The 22739-nt window shown below is 39.4% G+C and overlaps 2 protein-coding genes across 3 annotated transcripts; both read right to left on the bottom strand.

The window, feature by feature from the left end:
• Window positions 1–1255: 1255 nt before the first annotated feature.
• Window positions 1256–8572, bottom strand: mrps15 (mitochondrial ribosomal protein S15). Its single transcript, XM_071530803.1, has 8 exons — window positions 7717–8572; window positions 3566–3634; window positions 3364–3439; window positions 3145–3193; window positions 2871–2955; window positions 2656–2714; window positions 1865–2056; window positions 1256–1526 (listed from the first exon to the last, which is right to left on the bottom strand). Exons 1-8 carry the CDS (start codon window positions 7877–7879, stop codon window positions 1416–1418), a joined length of 804 nt encoding a protein of 267 aa, XP_071386904.1. The 5' UTR covers window positions 7880–8572; the 3' UTR covers window positions 1256–1415.
• A 149-nt stretch (window positions 8573–8721) lies between these two features.
• On the bottom strand, window positions 8722–19811 carry csf3r (colony stimulating factor 3 receptor). 2 transcript variants are annotated; one of them, XM_071530802.1, is made up of 17 exons: window positions 19672–19811; window positions 16135–16211; window positions 15224–15298; window positions 14615–14911; window positions 13747–13876; window positions 13405–13571; window positions 12415–12584; window positions 12106–12256; window positions 11741–11823; window positions 11399–11606; window positions 11111–11299; window positions 10768–10866; window positions 10299–10445; window positions 10078–10218; window positions 9878–9974; window positions 9707–9785; window positions 8722–9598 (listed from the first exon to the last, which is right to left on the bottom strand). In XM_071530802.1, exons 3-17 carry the CDS (start codon window positions 15285–15287, stop codon window positions 9104–9106), a joined length of 2517 nt encoding a protein of 838 aa, XP_071386903.1. In that variant the 5' UTR covers window positions 15288–15298; window positions 16135–16211; window positions 19672–19811; the 3' UTR covers window positions 8722–9103. The 2 variants fall into 2 exon arrangements, with proteins under 2 accessions (XP_071386903.1, XP_071386902.1); XM_071530801.1 differs by having other exon boundaries at window positions 16135–16215; window positions 19672–19808.
• Between the last annotated feature and the right edge of the window lie 2928 nt (window positions 19812–22739).

Raw genomic sequence — 22739 nt, 5'->3', positions numbered from 1 at the left:
ATGTAGTGTGGCAGGCAGCTTCTGCAGATCTAGTGTGGGTCAGACATTTAAAGCCGCAAAGCCTGACGTTTCCATATGGTACAAGTGTCACGGCATACTTTTATACAATGCTAATGTCAAAGTATGATGATTCATGAAATCATAGGTATGGGTATGGTATCGAAGTGAAATATTGCTTTACTTGGGAAATCCACCAAAGATACCAGGGAAATCCAAAGGGATCCAGACTTTGTGGGCTCTGAGAATATTTTAGATTTACACTCAAATAAACTTTTTTTTTTTCATAATCATAGTTTCTTATAGTTCTGAGCCAGAAATCCACCCATATTTCTAGAAAATCCTCTTGAATACTGTCAATGTCTACCAAAATATAATTTTCCATAAAATAAACCATTAAAATATGACAGGAATATCATACATTAAATTCAGTTTGAGGATTTCCCCTTTAGGAAGAATATGTCTGTAGTTGATTAAAACAGTATCAGATCTAAAGAGAAAGAGTAAGGCTGTGACTTATGATGGTAAATGTCATCATTTCATTAGAAAAGCATAGTTATTCAGAGCTATGCATCATAACTCTTGCATCAAAAAGAATAAAAAATTCAATATGAATGCATTAATTATTCTTAAACTCAAAAGAATACTTATTTAGCCTGCAACAATGACATCAAAATGAATCAAGTGTGAGAGCAATAAACTAACTTAACTAATAAATTTGTAAGTTTATCTACAACCGTGAGAGGAAAAAAAAAAGATGTCACTCACCAGAAGAGTCTGTTACTCTGCACTCCCCCAGATCAGACTGATGCACACCACACAGGAAGTTCTGACAACTTTGAGCTGTGAAATGCTGGTTACTAACCAACTGCTGTTTCCGAGGATGACAAAGACCTTCTCTGTAGAGATTCACAGACAAAATTCAGACCACTTACAAGAGTTGCTGTTCCGTTTTGTGGCTACCAAATAGTTAATCTCACTCAAATACAGTTCACTGAGAAATATCTTCAGTATACACCGTCAGTTCAGATGCCACACGCGCAAGATCAGTGCAGTTCAGTTTCAGGGAAGTGTGTGGTTTTCTGATTCTTACACCATCCTTTATGAATAACACCCACAAAGCATCATGTTCCCTTCCTCATACCTCTTCATTAAGGCTGATGAGCTTTTTTTTCTCACTCTACATAAAACGGATACAGACATATCATGTGTGTCATATCATGAAGTGCAGTTTTTTGGTACAAATAAACAACACCACTGTCTCAGACATCTTTATTTCCATTGAATTATGATGGGTTACATAAACTTGAAAGGTGAAACAAGAAATCATTTTGTATGATGGCAATAAAAGGGATAGGGAACGATTATCCACTTCCCACAGTACCACATCTGAAGGGAAAAAGTATAGATGTTGTCTTCTACTGGGTTTTTGCAGCTGTAGTCTTGGCTGCCTCTGCCTCTGCGCTGGCTTGGCTTTGCTTCTCCCTCAGCTTCTCCTCTGCTTTCTGTTTCTGCACCTCTTTGAAGACCTGAGAGAAAGACACATGACCTAGCATCAGTGGAGGCACAACATGACACCCTCAACCTCTCCACATTAGTTTTGTCGTTCAGACGACTGTAGGCATCAACTTAGGTGAGTGTATTGCTGTCACCATGCACCAGCGTTTCCCTCAGAAGAATCTGTTAGTGAGGTGTAAAGGTCTCTGAAAAAGCATTTAGATTGTGTGACAAATACGCCCTCCACTGAAACCATTACTAAGAAATTCTCCTTGGTGGGCTGGCTCACCCTGCCTATTTACTGGCAGTGGAAAAACCGGTATAATAAAGACAGAATTCTCCACAGAAAAAGAGTCACTTTGTTTGCTACCTTAATGCAAAAAGCCTTCTTGGCCAGCCAGCGGCGGGTGGCCCGTCGGTAGTACTCCGGAGGGAAGGTGTAGGTGATGCCTAGCTGCTGGCACACATTCTCAAAGGCATCATAGTGAACCAACCTAAGGTTCTTCAAAAGCTTCTTCCTGCGGTCGATGGCCATGAGCATCCGTCTCTTATTAGCCTTGTCCTGGAATGAAATGAGAAGTGGACAAATGGGGCCAGAAGTCAAATGAAAAAAGAAAATATAAGTGTGACTTAAACAGGCTCAGCTGGGGGGAGGTGAGGAAATGCAAATGGAGTACAGTTGGCACGCTAACATGCATGACATGAGTTATTTTATTACAAATCCAACTGTGGTACAGTTCATTTCAGTATGACATCATTTTATGTGCCAAATAAGCTTAATTCAATAACTATGTCAATTTCAACAGTATGAACGTTACGTAACATGAGAAAATAATTTCCCAGCATGACCGTGCTATGTACGCATTTGATGAGGGGGTGTACACAGGATATCCTGTAACGCATGAATGCCTCACACCAGAGGAAGGCGAGAGAGGAAATGTGGAGAGTTGTATTCATACATCAAAGTTCTAGTAGTACTACACAACTGTCCTCTGACATGTTACGACATGATGGATATTTCTGAAATTTGTCCTGGCCCACCACAAGTTCCCCTGCTTAGTATGCAAGGAACAAAGCTACAGAGCATCTCAGTGCGGCCATATAGAGAGTGAATTGTATAGTCTTAACTTGATTTTGTCTTGATGATAATCCTTAACACACCTTGTGATGTTTTTGCAAGTGCTCCTGATAGTTTCGGATTCTTGCTGTCAAAATGGCCACTGAAAGAAAACACAATGGTTAGGGAAAGCAAAGGGATTTCATCAAAAGGGGAACTGAATGAACATCCAATTAAGATTGGCTACATCATACTAAAAAGTTTTTCTTTTTTTCCAGAGTGAAAACACTTTATGTAGCATTGGAAAATGGAAACTCACCCTTGACTTCTACTGAGCTGCGGTCAGTCTCATCCCTCTGGACCTTCGCAATCAGCTGTTCCCTTTTCAGCAGTAGCTTTTCACTCTAAGGACATACATAGAAAGTAATAGCCTAACTGTACAATAACTCCAATAAAAAAAAAAAAAAGGATGGATATGGGCATTTCAGTATAGGTCTTAACAAATACAACCATTACAATTAAAATTGAGTTACTGGAGAAAAAGAGCAGAGTAAAAACACTGCAGGGCAATCTGTAGGGACATGAGTACTTACATGACTCGCTAACTCCAAAGAAATAAGTCGTTTGACAAGATCATCAGTCCTATTAACACAAAATACAGCAGCATTAGAACAGGACTATATTGATTTAAGTCCATTAATTAATGCAAAAAGGAGTTGTGAATGCAGATTTACACTGATTTATGAATGCGAGATTTACAGCATTACTTATTTGATGTATAGGCTACAGTATATACATATATGTATGCATACGTTTGAGCGAGGGGAACGGCAGCATAATCCTTCTTCAACATTGTTGGGGGAAGATCACTTAGCTGGCTGTCAATAGCTGGAATAAAAAAAAAAAAGTTGGATAAACAGTATTTCAAAATGCTACTGATTATACAGATGACCACTGTTAAAATGTGGTTTGCTTGCTTGTTTGAAATGACATTTTACTAGCCTAACAACATACCTGTCTTCCTTTTCCTTGCAGCCCGGCCATAATGTCTCACTGCTGGCTGAATGGCAAAGCCCCCTGCATCTAAAGGAAGAGAGAAAATATGCATAGTATATATAAATATTCATGTTTATATTCATACATGGGGTGGACAAAATAATGAAAACACTACCTGAAAAAAGACTAGACAAGAAGTCTGACAATCACCAATGTTAAAAGCAAGTTTTCAAAGCAACATGAGGCAACTGAGTTCCAAAGAGGCCAAATACTTGGTGCCTGAATTGCAGGTGAATCAATGACAAAAACGGTAAAAAAATAATTTAATGTAGCAAGGGGAACACATACAAAAATCATGACAATATATGCTAAACACAGATAAACTCAATCAGCAGAGGAACAGTGGTTGCAAGTCAAAGCTGACAGAGATGGATAGGCGGAAACTTCACACCATGCAAAAAATGACCACAGAATTGAATCAACACCTCTGTGACACCGTGTCTCACTTTGTGTCAAAAAAAAAAAAATTGTATCTTGTCATCTTTACAAAGCTGGTAATTGTGTCAGGGCAAACACGTAAGCTGGTGTTAGGAGCACAAAAGCTGAAACCAAAGCTGAGCGATGGAAAAAAGTGATATGGTCTGATGATATGATGCCCTTTCTCCTACAACAATAAGGTTGCATTCAACCCCCAATGTCTCTTGTAAATTGTTAAATATGGTGGTGGATCTGTAATGGCATGGGCATCCATCTTGTGGAAGTCATTCGGTCTGAAGAGAAGGTCTACTCTTTATGGCCGTATAACAGCCAAGGAATGTGATGTCATTTCCAGGTCCAGGGACACTCCATAATCCAAACACTGTTCCCTCATGATGTTCCCATATTCCAAGATGATAATGCCCCATAACCTCTGCTAAACAAACCCAAAAGTGGTTTTGTGACCACCAGAATTAAATCAAACGCCTTCCATGGCCTCCCCAACTACCAGATCTGAACATCATTGAATCTTTATGGGACGTTCTGGAGCAGGGAGTGCAAAGTAGATTTCCTACCTGAAAGAACTGGAGGCTTTCTTTCTTGAAGGTAAGTTCAAGACGTATATGACAGCATTCTAAGGAGGATGAAGCTGTTCTGAAAGCAAAGGGTGGCCCTACTCCTTATTAGGTACTTGATATTCATATTGTTAAAGTTGTACTGAGCAAGTTTACATCAACACTTACATCAAATCTCATTTGGGCAAATAGAGCAAATCTACAGCGTCTGGGGATGGGACACTCTGTTGCACCCTCACTTTGTGATTTAACCTGATAACGTGGGTGTATTTCTACATAAAAGATCTTGCTTACTGCAGCTTTAAATGTTTCCATTATTTTGTCCACCCCCTGTAAATAAATAAATAAATACATAAACACCAAGCCATTTTGAGTGATCATGTTAGTCCTATGGTGAAGAATTTCTATCCTGATGGGAGCAGAATCATCCAGATTGGCAATCGCCCGCTCCATCCACACAGCTCGAGTGAGACCAATGGTTTGAGGAGCATGGGAACTATGAAAACTGTTTACTATGGTTGTCCCGCAGTCACCAGATCTTAACACTGCTAAGCACTTATTGGAGGTTCCGGAGTGGCGCCTGAGACAGTATTTTCCACCATCATCATAATTTCTTGTGAAAGACTTGTGTTGAATCCCTCCAATAGAAAATGTAGACGTCCTGTATCGGTAATGCATAGTGCAAACACAAAAAGGTTAATGGAACTGCTCAGCTATTTGGACACAATCAGTCATTGCACATTCAAATGTCATTTGGAAATTTCCTCTAAGCTGTTGAAATATTCTTCCTGCCGGTGTCTGCTCCCTCCCCAAACTAACTACAATCAGCTTGTCAGTTCTTCCTTTTGTGCTGGTGAACAGAATACATTTTTGAGCCCAAGTGAGGCAATATTATCTGGTCACAAGTGACTGGATTATATAATTCACAAAAAGAAATTGAGTATCCTATATATATATATTTTTTGTTGTTAATTTGGAGCTTGAGTCTACTCCCTAATATGGGTCACTAGAACTGTTTTTTTTTATAGTGTAATATGTAGGCATTATTGGTGTGTTATTTCTAAAATGTTTTCACTACATGGCTGCTAAACAAAGATGATCCCATGGTTAAAATGAATAAAAAAAATTGAACAAAGAATCAGTGAAAAAGTTGTGTGTTCCTTTGTCAGACCAGTTGTTTGGTGACAACAGTGACCCCTGCTGCCCAAAGGCCTTATTGCACCAAAATATACATCAGAATAGAGATTATAACTGAAATAGTAATTTTATTATGAGGAAGTTTCATAAGGATAATGTAAATTTCTACAAATTGCATGCATACAAGTATCTGTAAAATGTCAAAGTTCTGTAGCTGAACAAATATGCCCAAATGTGACTTTCCACCACAGAGGATATACCACAAAACATAGGCTATTTATAATGGGTTCAATAAAATAAAATTAATTGCTTGATTTTTAGTATAAACCTTATACATATGCTTATACATACTTTATGCATAAGTTCTGCCCAAATTCTACTTTTTATTACAGTTATTTCCAGAGAAACTACTATCTGAAAATATTGTCCCGATAATAGATTTAAACTGAACCTTTATTTCTTGTAATCTACTTGGGCCCAAACTCTGTATTTATTCATCTGGTTGGTTAAAGGACGTGTTCAAGGTAAATTGACAGTTTGAGACATAGGTGTGACAGCCTGTCTGATTTCAGATGTAATAACCCGTTATGTTGGTGCTACCTTTATTTTGTCAGTGATATAAGTTCTGTTTCTCATTAATTTATTTATTTTTCCTCAAAACAAGCACGCCCGGCTACTGATTACCCAACTGAAGGACTTGCAAACACATTGGGTTAAGAAGATGATTTTCCTGAACTGTCACGTGACATTATACTATTTCTCTCCATTTGTCACGAGACTGTGGACAAAATTTGTCTGCAATAACAGACTCATTTGTTTTTAGTTGTGACAGTTGTGAAGTAAAGAATGTGGATGCACATTTATGACTGTCAGCAAGATGAAAAGAGGATATACCCGTGTGAAAATCAAATCGCTGACTTGAGGGGGAAATGAAATTATAGTTGCCACATCCTCTTAATTTGGTCCTAAGTTCATAAGGATGCCACTGATGACAGGATTAATAGGTTCTCAAAAAGTTTGAGTCAGTAAAATAAGTATTCTCACTGGTCTTGTTTCGGTCAAGTTAATCAATAATAATAACAGTTAAGTATTGATTGTAATATTGAGTGTTTTGTTTAGTTTCATGCTTTGGTCATGTTTACTGATGTTAAAACATGCCAATAAAGCTCTTTGAATTGAATTGGATATTGAGTGAGAAAAGGTATTCTTCACAGTGACCAAGTCAACTTTGCACAAGGCCCAAGTCAGTCTCAAGTCTTGAGGCACAAGTCAAGTCCCAAGTCTAAATGTAGATTACCAAGTCATGTCCATGTCATTAATGTCAAGTCTCAAGTCTATATGTAGAACACAAAGTCAAGTCAGAACAAATCAAGAGTCCAGTATCAATTTAATATCTCAAAGAAAACAAAATATCTAGAACTTTTCAATGCAATCTCGCTTTAATAGTATAAAAACTTAGTAAGTGCATCATGATTGATTGATTTGATTTCTATAATCAGTTTCAACTTCAACAAATTCAACCATTCCATACAAATTCAGACAACAGAATTTAAATATAGTCGTCTGGTGGAACAAATCTCATCACGTTCAATCTAAGAAATTTACACAGACACAAAAGCGTTTGTCAAGACTTTAGAAACCTTCTCAAATCATCAAAGCAGGCCTACAAGTCAAGCCCCGAGTCAGCAGAACTAAAGTCTCCCACAATAAAGTACATAATTATTCAGTTTGCTTAATCAAGTTTCGATATTACTAGAGTCCATCCTCTTCCTTAAGATGACGATACGGTCTGTTGATGTAACAACACTGCCTACTCCTGTTAGCATAACGAGGCTCCAGCTACACGTTCAGATGACAGACAGATGATGGGACCTCGTGAACAGACCAATGATTTTACGAAATGTGGCACTTGACACACACCTATCTACCTGGTTAGCTAGAGTCAATCTCCGGGAGGCTTTTCTTCTAGCCCAGACTTACCGCAGCTGATTCTCGGTCTTGGTATTAAAGCTGAGGTGCATGTCCAGTGTTTCGACGACAGAGCCGAGCAAGAAGTCCCTGTTAGCTTCGACAAAACGCCGCTTTCCCGCAAAACCACAGCTGACGATTTCAGAGCGGTTCGTAAAGCGATGTTAGTGAACATGGCTGACAGGGTAACGCGTTAAAAAACTCCCTAAAGTGTTGAAAATGTGACAGGCAATAACACTCGTCCCCTACATGGAGTTCGCCATATTGGCTAGACCAAACTAGCAGATTGAGGACGGGAGATCTACGTTTTGCTAGGATGCGCTATCGATGGTGGAATCCATCGATGTGGCAGATAGCGGGGAATTTTCAAAATATATTTTCATGATGGTTATATCTATTTTGAATAATAGAGTTTTTGTGTACCTAGTTACTTTTTTGAGTCAGCAATACTTGTATGTTATGTATGTATGATTGAATGATTTAGGACTAATTGTATTTTGCAACATTTTAAATTGCAATAGGCTCCCTATAAGCAAGCAGAGCAAATTGGCCATTTGTGAATGCTCAGTCAGCAGAGAAGAAAAGATTAATCAGGCTTTTCTTTCTTTATGTAGGCTACTTTATTTTGTGAAGTTTTTTTTTTTTTTTTTGCCTTTTTTATCTAATGGGAAGATCATATGTAACAATATTATCTTTGATACAAAAGTAACTCAGTATGTTACTCTGAGTACGTTTTAAATGAGCTACTTTTCAATACTTAAAAAAAAGACCTAGACAGACTAGACATCTGTATTGGAGTAGGCTAGATGGAAACGCAGGCTTGAGCAGTTTCATTTGTTATGTTAGTGAAGGGAATCCAGTTCTGGAAAAAAATATGTTCGCTCTCAACATTAGAGTCTTGTAATTATATAGCCTACTGAACAAAGAAAAATATCTGCACTCTGAATCTATAAGCTTACTCCCATTGATCTTATAAAACATTTCAAGCCAATAATGTTTTTCTTCAGGCATATTAACTTCAATTCTTACTCTGCACATAAGATGAAGATCTATGTGCATGCACTATTTTCTGGGTCTCCAGTCCTGGAAGAAAAGGCAAAAATGGGCGAGGGAACTGGGTGAGGGTCAATTCCAAGATGTCCAATTAGAGAGGCTAAAGTAGGCCTAAATAAGTCTGAAGACCCAGCAGTAGTTCTGCATAGTGTTGACTGAGCACCTGACAAAAACATTTATTTTCTCACAGGGGAGTGATGTATTATGGTACAAAGCATGGACATCATCAAAATCATTTTATCATTGAATGCAGCGTGCATTTACAGCTGTGGGCTACATTTGGTCTGTTTCCCACTGCTTTGAACGCCTTGCCAAAGCAGTTACCCTTACAGTTAGTGAAGTACTGTTAATCACTTTGAGCATTATTCATGGCTAACGCTCTGAGTAAAGGAAAGCCATCCCAAACATCGCCTGAATCTCTCTTTTCTCCAGGGTCAACATCCTCGCATGGTCCAAAAAAACACTGCTCCCTGGTCATGGCATCAGCTGATATATTCTGGTAGCTCTTTGGGCTGAAGCCGTCTTCTGACTCCAAGAGAGGCTGCGTGGACTCAGAGCGCAAATAGACGTGGGACTGGCTGGCTGACTGGCTCGACTGGCTCGTGTACGGACCGGAGAAGATCACAGTAGCATAAGGAACAGACTCGCTGTTTGACCCGGAGTACCCGGGGGTGAGCGGTGAACCACAAATGGACTCTCCCAGGTCGCTGGTGTCCTCTACACCGCTGTGCAACCAAGGGTCATCATCCCCCTTATCTAGCTTTGTGGGTATGTCCAGGAAGCTGAGGTGGGAGAGGTACACCGGATTGGGCTCCCGAATGTCCGAGAGAGAGGGGGTATCCTGTAAAAGGAGAATTAATTAGTCATTGTCACTGAATAACATGACATGACATAACATTTTTCATAAACACATTGTAACATGCACGGTAACAGGATATGAATTCTGCACCTGGAGAGTTTCCGATGTCCATCTCCTGATGCTGCTATTAGCTGGATCAGGGATCATCGGCCAAAAACGCACCTTCAGCCTGCAGAAGGGAAAACAAATGATGTCTGTTTTGAGTACAAATGATGACACACCACAGCATCACGGTTTATGACAAGGTGGCTAAGTTCTCACCTGTCCTGGGTTGAGAAACAAATCAAGACTGCGATAATAATCAACAGTGACAGTCCAACACTGGATGGAATTACAATCAGCACAACACTGACTGCATCTGAGAAAAAAAAAGAAAAAAAAAAGTATGAAATGTCTGCTGTAGGAATACACTTCCCCTTTCTAATATTTCTAGAAAGCCATTGCTCAATGATGATACCAACCGATGGGCTCAGTTTTGAAATTAATTGTTGACCCATTCAGGCTCCCACCGTCTGTGCTAACCATCATGAAAGCTTTGTACGAAGACACAGTGTTGAGCTCTTTCAGGACCACCATCCTCTTTTCCAGGTCAGCATTCACCACTGAAACACACAGTCACACACGTCAGCTCAGCATACAGCAAAACATTTGAGAGCCGCATGAACAAAAGCCCTTTCCCTACCTTTAATGTGTTCCTTCTCATCCCAGTAGAAGACCTTGTAGCTCCGGACAATTCCGTTCCTTTGGTCTAACGAAATCTCATCCCAGGTAAGCTCAATATAGGAATGCCACATCTCTTTAAACCTTATTTTTGGTACCATGGATGGAGCTGCAAAAAATCCTGAATAATTATTATGAATGTAGTGGATTTAGTGGGTTATGAAAATTTGCACCCATGTCTTTTCATTCAGCATTAGCTTTAGTATTAACAGTTTTTGATTTTAGACCACAGGGCCAGCAAAAAAAACCCATTTCATTTTATATCCACAAGAGGGCATTATTATATCACAGTTCAGCTGGGTCTGATGAGTTGCACCATATTTTTGTTATGCATGTGGCAAGCTCTTTTCTCACTTCTTCAAAGGGGAGACTACCCTCTCACACCCCTGCCCGCTCTTTGCGTGATCATTTTGGTGTGTTCGGTGACTTACCCTTTTGTCTCAAGTAGGCATTAACAGTCTGAGGACGGCCTATCCCATCCTTATACCTAGGATACACAGAGATCCCATAGGGCTTGTATGGCTCAAAGCCTATTGACGAGAGTGAAGAGGTTAGAGTGGATCAGTACCCCTAAGCCCATAACAGTGTGTGCAGACAGGCCATGCACAGGAAAAAGTACATCTTGCATAAGATTGATTGTATGACCATTTTAGATGATTTGCTTACACTCATGATACTGGTATAAGATGGATACCTGATTAGAAATATGGCTAAATAAGAGGTGTAGGAGTATGGACCCTAACCTCTACAATACAAATACTGTAACATACATACCTGTTATCACAAGGCTTGACTGGCTTCTGTTAGCTATATCAAATTGGATGAGGGAGGGATCTGTTTGTAACAAAGGTCTCCATTCCACAATATAACCAATGAGGCCAGAGGAAACCAGGCTTGTCCACTGGACCAGTAAGGATCTATCATCACGAGGAAGGACTGTAATGTTTGATAGCGGCGTACCAGCTAGAGACATAAAACACATTGTGCACACGTGACCAAACCATACCATACCTGAGGCATTTTCTAAGCTAATTCAAGCATATTTAAAGAGGTCAGTGTTACCTTTGTATAAATGCACAGGCACTTCAGTGGGGCTGGATCCCCCTGCTGCATTTACGGAACGTAGGAACACTTTCCTTGCTCCCTTGGGAAGCTGGAAAGTACAGTAATGCCCCAGCGTGGAGCATACCTGTCCCTTTTCACCTGGCTGTCTTTGGAGTGAGACAACGTACGACACATTTCGACCGTTGGCGCGGAATTGCTTCGATGGCTAAAACGGGAAAAGTGAGAAGAGCTTTTAAGGGCAGGCCTCACACACACACACAACCACCATCACAACCAGAAGTATAACAGAAAATATGTCAGTTTGTGGCAGGTGTCAAGCCTTGCGTGTGGTGTGTGTACCTTCCAAAACAGGTGTATGGTGAGATGTTTTTGCTTGAGCTCCCCCGATACCTTCATCCAGGTGTCTAGTCGTCCAGTGGGAGCTGGAAAGAAAGAGATGGCTGTCAACTTCGCCGCTCATCAAAAGCCTGCACTTCTCACTCAGTCGAAAGTTTTCCATACAAGACAGGCCTATAGATTCGCTGCCAGAGTGCGCAGCGAAAGTCAATACATCAATTCAACTGGTGCTATAGAAGAGAGTAACGGGAGATGTAGAACATGACATTAGCATATATTGAAAAGACCAGGAAACGGAAGAAAAGGTAATAGATTGGAAAATGTTACGAGTGACGAATTGTGTTGCGCTGAATTGATCTAAGCCCTACCCGTCTCCAAGGTGACTCCAGAGTGGCTGCTGCTCCATTCACTCCAGGGGCTCTGTTGGTATCTCACTCTAATCTGGGCGTAATACTCTTTCCCATGGAGCAGACGACACACATCCACAGTTGTCTTTGTGTTAACACGGGTCATCCGGATCTAGTATATGTGCCAGAGAACACCGTACGCATGTGATTTCATGCACACAGATATGCACGCTCTGACAGGTTGTGTATGATTGTTTATAACCAGTATCATAGTGTTTAAACACAAAAGAAGCTTACAGTATGATGAACACAAATGTAATTTGTACTCACTGGTTGTTCGCTCCACTGACTGCTCCCTGCAGATTTCAGCCGAACTTGGAGGTTGAGGCGGGAGACGGGCACCCAGGCCTGGTGCTGGGATAAGCTCCAGCTCAGCCTCAGGCAGCCGTACCTGTTTGGCTCGACTTGAACCTTCAGAATCTCTGGAGGGTCAAACTTAGCTGAAATCAAACAATCAAATGCAAAGGTAAGACACTGATTTATTTAGATTTTAGTCTTTGGTTTTACTAATTTGTGCAGAAAAAAAGTATAAGTTAGATAACATAGAGAATGGAAAGGTCAATGCACACGTGACTGCAGATCTCAAGGGGGTTGTGAATAAACCATAAGAGTTGGGGCAGAATGCAGAACAAATGTCTGTGCAAATAGACATCAAAGTATTATCTTATCTTATTGTATCGCATCATAGCGCGTTGTATCGTATCTTATAACATCGTATCGTATAACATCATATCGTATCGTATCGTACCATAGCGAATTGCATCGTATCGTATCTTGTTATTATATTGTATTATTGTTTATACTGTTATTGTTTCTATTAGGGTTAGACCAATATATCAGTTTGATACATCAATATGACAATGTGATGGAGGTTCTGCAACGTGCAATGAAATGTTATTTTCTTTGCACATTTAGTTTTTTCATCATCATCATTGATCATAATTGATCAATAATGTTTTTTGTCAATTCATTCTTCACTTAAAGACAGTAATATATCATTATGGGTTTCAGTGGAGAGTACTAGGGTCCCATGGTCTAAATGCTGTTTCAGAGATTTTTCCACCCCGCCAGGACCAACATTTTGGGGGAAACGCTTAACCGAGTCGTTTTGTGGTCAAATTTAAAGATACTGAATATCGGGACAAAATATTGGCAGTAGTTTTAGTACAAAAATATATGTCAGTATTGACCTTTAGAAACTTTTTTAAAGTTTGGTGTGATCAGTGTCTTATACACACATACCCAGGCACTAATTCTTACCTGACCCGAGAGGCTCCAAAATGATAGGTAGTGAGGACGTTTCGCCCAGTTGATTCACTGCCTTCACACATATTTCCATATCTGAGAATAAGACAAAGCCAGAGCGAGGGATGGTGTAACGGTAGACTCCCGTTGGCAGCTCGTAAGTATGGTTCATATATGAATCCCTGAAAATGAGGAAATGGTTATGTGGAAAGCACAGTTATGCAACCTCACTGATGTATTTTGTAAATGACACCAAACACTCCTGACCTCAACATAATCTTTGGTCTTTAATCATTCCTTGAAGTGTCGGAGAATTAATTTATTTCTGCTAGATGGCATGTACAGTCAGAATATTACCGTATCTCTGTATGGAGGGTGTACTTTGTCAGTAGTTGGGTGTCCTGCCCAGGGTCCCAGCTACAGGACAGGACGCTTGGGCTGGTGAGATTTGTCTGACAGCGGAGGTTCTGTGGGACCGGTGGTGGATCTATGGGTAGGGATACAAGTTTTTTAACCTTTATTTATCCGTGTAAAGTTGCCATAGCAGGCTTGCTCTTTTTCAGCAACACCCTGCTTCACATTCACACACTTTAAGCACATTTTACTACTCATTCACTTTCTCCACCCACCTTTTCCCAGCCAGTCTGGGGATTTGAACTGATAACAGTTGAGGCTCTGTGGGACTGGTGGATGGATAGATACCAGTTATAGAGGTTGACAGCTAAAGTCAAAGATTGGACCAGGGGATCTATGCATAACATCAAGAAAAAGCATAGCGTCTAAACACTAAATACATAGTTTAGAATCATATTTATACATTTAGAAGTTCATGATGCATTTAAAAGTGTTTTACAGCATCTCTGGCCAAAAGAATACCAATTAAAAAGTTTAGAAAGTGTAGGTTCTTCTTGATGTGATGCCAATCTTTGTCTTTAGCTATAAAACTTGTATCTATCCACAGGTCTACCAAAATATGTAAGATTTCTAGATGCATTGATCTGAGGAAAAGTAAAGCTGTTTGATTGGAAAGTGTAGTACTGAAGTTAATCCTTAATTTTTCAGGTTTGGCTCAACCCGAACACATTAATGATTACAATGTCATATACCAATCTATCATTTACCAAACTTTCCCATTTGTTTCTGTTTTGTTTTGTTATATGAACAAGTGATATAAAAAGTAATCTGAACAATCAACAAAAATACAAGCAGTTTAAATCATTCTCACATCCAGCTCTGATCTCCACCCCTCCTACTATCTGACAGACAGCGGCCTGGATGCAGCAGGTCAGGTATGCCCTGGTGTCATTGAAGCTCGGTATGACGACCCTGGAAATCCTGCTGCTGTCATTGGCTGCAGGGCTGCTGGGAAGGAGGCGCTGGCCAAGGTGCCACTCTATATGAACAGCTTGTCCACTGGCCAGAGGGCAGTCCTCTCTGATGACACAGGTGGCTGTGACAGACGACCCCAGGACCACCACTGAGCTGGACGTCTGGACCTTCGCACACGGCAACGTGTCATCCTCTAACAATGAGAACATGAGTTTAAAGCAGAGCATCATCACGACACATTTGTGTGGCGTTTGCCAAGCAGTTGGAGAGGATCTTTTTCAAATAGATAACTTAAATTCTGAGGCTGAGATAAGGCCATATTGTAGTCACTGCCCAGTCTTTTTGTAAATTATTCTCATAATTACAAAATGTGATGAGACTTTATATTCAATTTTCACAAATTTTGAATGCAATGGGAGGAAAGGTGTAATAACAATTGCCTTTGTAACTGCTGGTAAGGTGTTTCCATTTAGATGTGCTATTTCATTTTGCGTGCGCCACTCACCATTTCTCGCTCCATTCACAAATGCCAGCAGCATGGCAATCACTGATACCCATGTGGATGTCATGATGATAAAACCTGTTAGGCAGCCAAAATGAAATGTATTATTCTCAAATTACAAACTTTCATGCCCTATCAAAACAATATTTGAATTGCCATTCCTTCCAAGGGACAGGCCGCATTGTGTGAGAGGTATTGAAAGTGATAATGTCTGTCGGTTCAAAAGACATCATCAACGTGCCGTTTCAAGTGTTTGGCATGGCGGGCTGATGTGAGCGAGGATGTGATCTCCATAATGCATAACATTTCAATATAAACAGATGACCGGAGAATGGTTTCGCTGCTGTCCAAAACTCAAGCAGTGGAAACTCTGCAATGCTATCTTTGTAAGGTGTTTGCATGGCGCATTCAGGACAGACTCTCATCCTGACACATGACACACTCATGCATGAAGAATCAACATTCATGACAGCTTTGTTATTTTTGTTAATTTTATTTATTTAACACGATTACACTGCAGATTTGACATTTAAATCTCTCCTAGCAGGGAATAAAAATGTTTTATTCCCTGTAGACAGAGTTAATCAATTTTATATTTATTTCATTTGATTAGAGGGATAAAACTTTTCTATACTGTTAGGAAAATTGCAGTTTTATTGCCAGTATTATTAAGGTAATCAGCCTTGTTGGGCATGTGTTCCATAGCTGATTGGTAAAACTGAGCAGAAGATGTGAATTTGTAAGCTAAGCAGATGGGTGCAATTCATCAACATATTTGGATGTTAAGTAGTACTCAACAACAATTTGAGAATCAAATGGGACAATTGCGTTGTAACCATATGTGTTAGAAAGTTAATATGAATGTTGAGCTTTGTTTGCTTGCTTGTGCTTTGTTGTGCTTTCGAGATACTCACCATTCCCCAGTCATGAAAGTTTGAAATCACCACCAACAAGATGGCTGCCCTCAGAGAAACGTCTGTGTCTCTCTATGCTGTCTAAGAAAAACAACAAAGCAGTTATTATCAGTCTTGAAGGCTGTTAGGAGCAGTAAGGAAGGCTGGTTGCTGCTTTGTGGAAGGTACACATCATCATCCTTGTCACCAGTGTACTGCCAAGGGCCGCTAAACTAAAAAAACTGAAAAATTACCTGCCAAGAATTGTTTTTACCAACCAAAGTAATTGCAGTTTTCATGGAAATATGTCACCCTACACATTTTCTATGCTATTTCATGTATAGTATCTGGTACTGTGTGCTAATTTAAAACTTGCTCACTCACTTATACAATGGATCAAGTTTGTATTTCATCATTAAGTACCAGAGAACTCGATATAACCAAGGCATTTAAATGTTATCAGTGTTATCGTCTCAAAAAGTTACTGGCCAGCGTGACCCTTTGATTTATCCGCCCAAGACTAACTTTTACTGGCATTTGACACTTGGTGGGGCATACACACCCATGGATGCGCACACACATACACACACACGTACACAGATACAGACATGCACACACACAGCCAGTTTCATGCCAAGCAACTGAAACCACAGGGTTGGGAAACTTCCTGTGACACACATACCCTCATACTCCTGCCTTTTTTTTGGTGAGCAAAGTATCTGGAGTCTAGTATTTCTCAGGCTCAATCTACACGCTTCTTGTCAACAGACACTTTCAGATTCAATTCAACTTACTGTTTACAGCAATGATTCTGAACCTTTTTCATATCAAGGACCCATAATTTAGTCCAAATTAGGGCCACGGACCCCCATTTGATAAGTTTTTGCCTCTCAGACCCAAATCTGAGAATATTTTTGTCCCCCACCAAAGGGGGGACTATGGATCGGTCTCCGTCTATTAGTTTGTTTGTTTGTTTGTTCGTTAGTTCGTCACACTGTAACGTTGACTTTGTGCTGCTAGGGGGCGGCATTGACAATGAATGGGGACTCAGTGGTAAAGCAATACAGTTAAAGTTATCATAGGTAACATAATAGTCTACACACGCTACACACTTGGAGACATCAGACTGGGTTGATGTGTTGAAGTGAGAGTCAATGGATTTTTGGGGAAACCTCTAACTACAAGACACTGTAGTTATTGTACAGTTGTTGGACTGTTGTACTGTTATTGCACTCATCACTGCACTACCACTGTGCTGTCAGTGTTGACTACTTATATCATATTACCACTTACCTACTGTGCAATACCATATATCATTTATCATTTATCATTTATCATTTATATTATTCATAACACTCACGCTCCTGGTGTTGTATGTTATATTGCATATTGTATTATAAATTGTATTGTAGTGTACATTGTGTAATGTACGGATTGTATTTATTGCACATTGTAGTTCTTATATTTTGTACTCTACTGAGTAAAAACAAGACAATTACAGTTTTCAAGATATACATTTCAAGATATAACTTGTAAGCCTAATTCTGAGGAGAGTAGGCAACAGAAATATATGGTCAATCTGTCCTTTCATTGTCCCATACGAAAATGCTTATACAATTTCATTCATATTTCAAGTACACTCAGCAATCACTGACTGACCCAAGGGTGGAACTACATCATTGGTGGGGGACAACATGTTTACTATTTGCTTGTTTATTGTTGGATATGATTTTGTCCAGAATTCCATGATTATCTGTATTGGTAGAGCGATAACAGTGAAACTATCATCAAAATAGTCATTCTTCTACATTCTCTAATTGTGTTCACATCTTGTAAATGAAATAATGGTGAAGCATCAATTTGCTGGGGGCCCCCTGGAGCCCCCTCAAGGACCCCTGGCGGTGCCCGGACCCCATGTTGAGAACCACTTGTTTAGAGGGAAATGGAACATATTGTGATTATTTGTTATTAGATTTAGACAGAAATTCGGTCTGCCTGATGATCTAGAGCTTTCTGGTCTGAAATGACACTCTTTGTTTGGGCCAAAATCTTTGTGTTGGGAAATTCCCTTAAAGTCCCTACATGTTCAAATGAAGAGCATGCAAACAACCACACAAGATGAGGAAATGTGACTTTAATAATGTCTAACCTATCACTCAAACTTGCAGTCAGATGTCAGCCCATAGCCCACAATAATCTACTGTGTTGTGAAGCCTGTGTAAAAGCGATGTGGGAGAAATTGAGTTTCTCTCTATTTCTTATCAGCTGTGTGCATAAAGGCCTCCATTTTTCTCTGCTTTCCTTTTCAGAATTTCTGCTTACCACTAATAGGTAATTGCCTGTGGCTCCGACAAAAAGTGCGAGAGCAAGAAAGAGAGAGGGAGAGAGCGGGAGAGCAAGAGAGACGCTATTAAATTTGGAGTGTATTTTGGACCGTATTTTGTCAACAAACACAATTTGATATGCTTAATATAATGAGAGCATAAAATGAGACTGCCTATTTCCTGCGTACTGACTAATAATCTACCTTATGCATCAATGCAAATATTTTATCCTGTTGAATTTTTTACTGAATTGTGTCTCAGTGACCCATGTCACTATTTGGTACATACGCTTAATGATTTTGTTATAGCCCCCACATGTTTCCTGGCCTGTTGCAGTCAGGGGTTACAAAACACTTTCAGGATTTGGCAATATCCTTGAGGGGGAGCGCAATGACAAACCTGCCTCTATTTCTCCTTCCTTCTAGGTCTTATTTCTCACAGCAAACGATTATTTATTAAGTGAATTTGAAAAGGGATAAAGAAAACACAGTGTTTGTACTCAGACAGTATTCATCACCGAACAGTTCCTTTTAAGCTTAGCCAAGGTGACCTTTGTGTCAGCAGTCCTGAAACTCTGTGTACCAAGAAAGAAGGAAAGCAATCTGTTTCACATCCTCTTTCTGAATGGGTGACTAGAATGTAAACATATTTTCCATACCTTAATTATTTTTATCATGTCAATGCTAGTTTCATGATGAGGTAATTCACTATTTGAGAAAAATAACACAAAATGATTCCTGTGATGGAAATAAACTATTGATTATTACTAGAGGTGTTTGCGATCTTATGACTTCTGATTACAAAATACTTTTTTTGTGGTTCTAGTCATGTGTTATTATGGGTTTTTTTTTTTAAATTGTGAGGGATGAACTTCAAGTTACATTTCTTGAAACACTCTATAAAGGCTGTATTTCATGGAAAAAAAAAAAGAAGAAGTCACTGGCATTATTACACAGAAAACTACAAAGGATGATATATGGCATAAGTACAATACAGAACAGCCAATAAAAAATAAATAAATAAATTATAATTATAATAAGGGAATCTACATAATATGTTGATCTGTCCATAAGTTGGATGAGGATGTAACGCTCTAGCTGGAACCTGTGCCATTCAAAAACAATTTTTTTGTGAGGTTTTCTTTATCAATCTGGCGCAAGTATCACAATGAAAGGAAAAGTAAATGACTTGATGTGAAGATGAAGGAGAGTCATCAGAGAGACGTGCCACTCACCACACAGCAGCTGCAGCAGACCCAGACGCAGAGGAGGCTCTCATCAGCCCTGATCAGATGAAACAGTGCGGCTCAAAGAAGCTCAGATTGGAGGACATTTGTGCGTTAACCAAGCAGCAGCAGTGGCAACATCCTTGTTTTGCATTTGTGAAACCTCACTACTTCCACGATGAGACACATGACTGATGGGGGCCCACTCTAGGAAGGGTGTTTGACTCAGGCTGTTCTCAAAATAAAAGAGCTGAATAGTTAAACTGACGCAGTCAAATCTGGAACATAATACATAATTCTTTGCATGTGTAATTGGACTTAATTCATTTAATTAAGCGGTTTATTATCATTATTATTATAATGCTATTTGTTCCTCTTCTTTTCTTTCCCCTTATTAATGCTGTAGTTTACCATGTTCTGTCAATATACTAGCAGTGCTATAAGGCTGCAAAGTAATATCTAGGACGATCTCAATATATTTCTGATGTCTATCCCCATGGACTGTGTACTGTAGTTATACATTCACTGTTTAACTAGCTTAACCTAGCTTAACTATGTACATGTTTTCATTAATGTCTTATAAATGTATTATAGATACAGTCATTTACATAAAGTTTGTACATCTGAAAATTTTGAAGTCTGAGAGGGGGAATGGGGAAGGGGAACGATAGCAGCCAAAGTCACATATGGATGAATCAATAAAAAACTGGGCACAAAAAAAAAAGATGGTTTATTGTGGCAATATATTGTCATTAAATGGCGTTCCTTCATGTGGTCCACAACAGGAACAGTCATTACACATCAAAGTAAAGTAATTACAGATCAATCTATGAATGGGTGAGACGAATCCATGCGGTTAATGCCTGCACAGGAGTATGTCGGTATTTCAACATGATTTGAGCATCCTTTCCCGCAAGGTTTTCCTATGGCGGCTGTCAAATGCCCTACAATACGACTCTGGCAAGCTCTCTTGAAGAATGTAAAGAGTCTGGTACTGGGTGACCTCTGATTGTTGAGTGTGACCCTTGAAGTAGCAGATCTGCTGTATCACTGAGTCTGCCTCAACACGCAGTCATCTTTCTCTCTGTGGCTGTCCAACCTTTTGTCGCCGTGGTAATAGAACTAGCTCTTAAATGGGATTGTAAACTGTGCCTTGACCCCCCAAGGGCACTCGAAACTACTTGCCATATCACGTTTATTAGCTTATTAAATTGTAAAATGATTCTCTTGCTAAGGCCTCATTTCAAATGATGCGCAAGGCGAACGCGTGAGCTCACCCACTCAACTTTTAATCAAACAGCTGTATCCCCGCTCGGTCACTCTAGCCTCAAAAAACATAATGGAACCTAACCGCTAATCAGAGGCCGCCGGAGAAAGAATTAAACGCATGCATTGGTAGGTTTTTGAATAGGAAGCAACAGAGAAAAGAGAAGTAGACACTAATTAAAAATACATTAACTGATTATCACGCCGTTGACATATTTTGCTTGATCTTTTTTTCTTAATCAGCAGTAATGAACGAAGTGTTCTCCATCCACTGGGTATTACATGCTACATTTCAGTGAGCAGTAAAATTAGCTGAGGGCCCCGAAGCAAACTTGAGCTGATGAAGCTCTGCTAGGTTTGATTACGGTTCTTGTGCTATACTTAATAGAATGCTGTCTCCTTCTTTAGATCCTCGCTCATATTAGTAATGTGACTAACCACAAATTAGACGCTGCTGGGAATATCGTCTCCTATCTATCGATTTTCCAAGAGCCATTTGTAGTATTTTAGGGAAAATTAGCTACTGCAATCACAACCACTGTAATCATGGCTCATGCTAATCATAGACATTTAAATTCAAATCTAAAAATATTTAAGGCGCCATCTTTAACTGCAGTATAACACCTTCAGCAATGTCATCCAACTACTCCACTCATCCAAAAAACTTATTTTCCATTTGTCAATATGAATACACCCAGAATTTGATGGTGAACTAAGTACCAGATGCTATCTTTAAATAAATATTTAATGCTGTGAGTTTGTTTTGAACCACAGGGATCTTGCCTCACAGAATTCTCAACTCAGTCCAATTCTTTTCAACCTACTCAGGATTATGAGTCTATGATATGAATACGCTACCAGACACTTACTGCCCCCTCACTGCTGTTATCATGCCAATGCTGTTAGACTGGAACAATTCTTTGGCTTTGATTGTATACTTATAGTGTGTTCATATTTAAGATGAAAAGTAAATGATCTTTGTGGGTAAATTGGGCCATTGCAACAGCAAATTGTAACAGGACACAGCAATGAAAAATAGAATATAAATAAGAATATAGCAAAAAGGGTCATGTAAGCATATACAACTGACAATTTCAACACTGAACATGTTAAGTAGAAATGTATCGACTAAAGTATGAAAAAGGTATGGAGTATGTGCAAAATAGCAGTAGTAGTAGCAGTGGAATTACTTGAGAAAATAAAACAAAAGAAAAATATGTGCGATATGAGAATGTGTGAAATATGTGTGAAATTACTTCATACATACTGTGCAAAAATCTGCTTGTGTTCACATGAACAGAAGGCCATACAATAATAAATAAACCAAATTACAGCTGTAGATTTGCGCAGTACATATTTGGATATGCACATGACTAGCTGTTCACCTTATCTAAAACTCTAGATGGACGTACCGTATGTAAGCAGAAGAGTGACAATGTGCAACGTGCATGTCGAGGGCTTGGAGTAACGGCATAACTGCACTTACGCCCTTTTGACACCTAGCAAAACCCCTTTTGACACTGAACAAGCATTGTGGGTAGAGGATTCTAACAGCACTTAGGTCAGCTCAAAATGCATGCTGACGTAAGTAATACTAGCATGGCAGCATGATCACATAATTTTTAGTATCCTATTCATATCCTAATTAATATTCTAGGTCAATATTAGATGAATGTAAATATGTTAATATTCCCATTAAATAAATAAGACCTATAGATTCAAAATGTTATTTTATAATGTTAGGAGTGTGAACTGATCAAGATGAGCTCTGGTAGTAAGACTGCTGGTAGCTGAAGTTCTCCCTCAGTGTT

Source organism: Centroberyx affinis, unplaced genomic scaffold, assembly GCF_046629955.1.
Source record: "Centroberyx affinis isolate AG114_WGS23_722 - 3 ecotype Tasmania unplaced genomic scaffold, CSIRO-AGI_Caff_v1 ptg001981l_1, whole genome shotgun sequence".
NCBI classification, from domain to species: domain Eukaryota; kingdom Metazoa; phylum Chordata; class Actinopteri; order Beryciformes; family Berycidae; genus Centroberyx; species Centroberyx affinis.
This window is presented reverse-complemented; position numbering and strand designations above follow the sequence as displayed.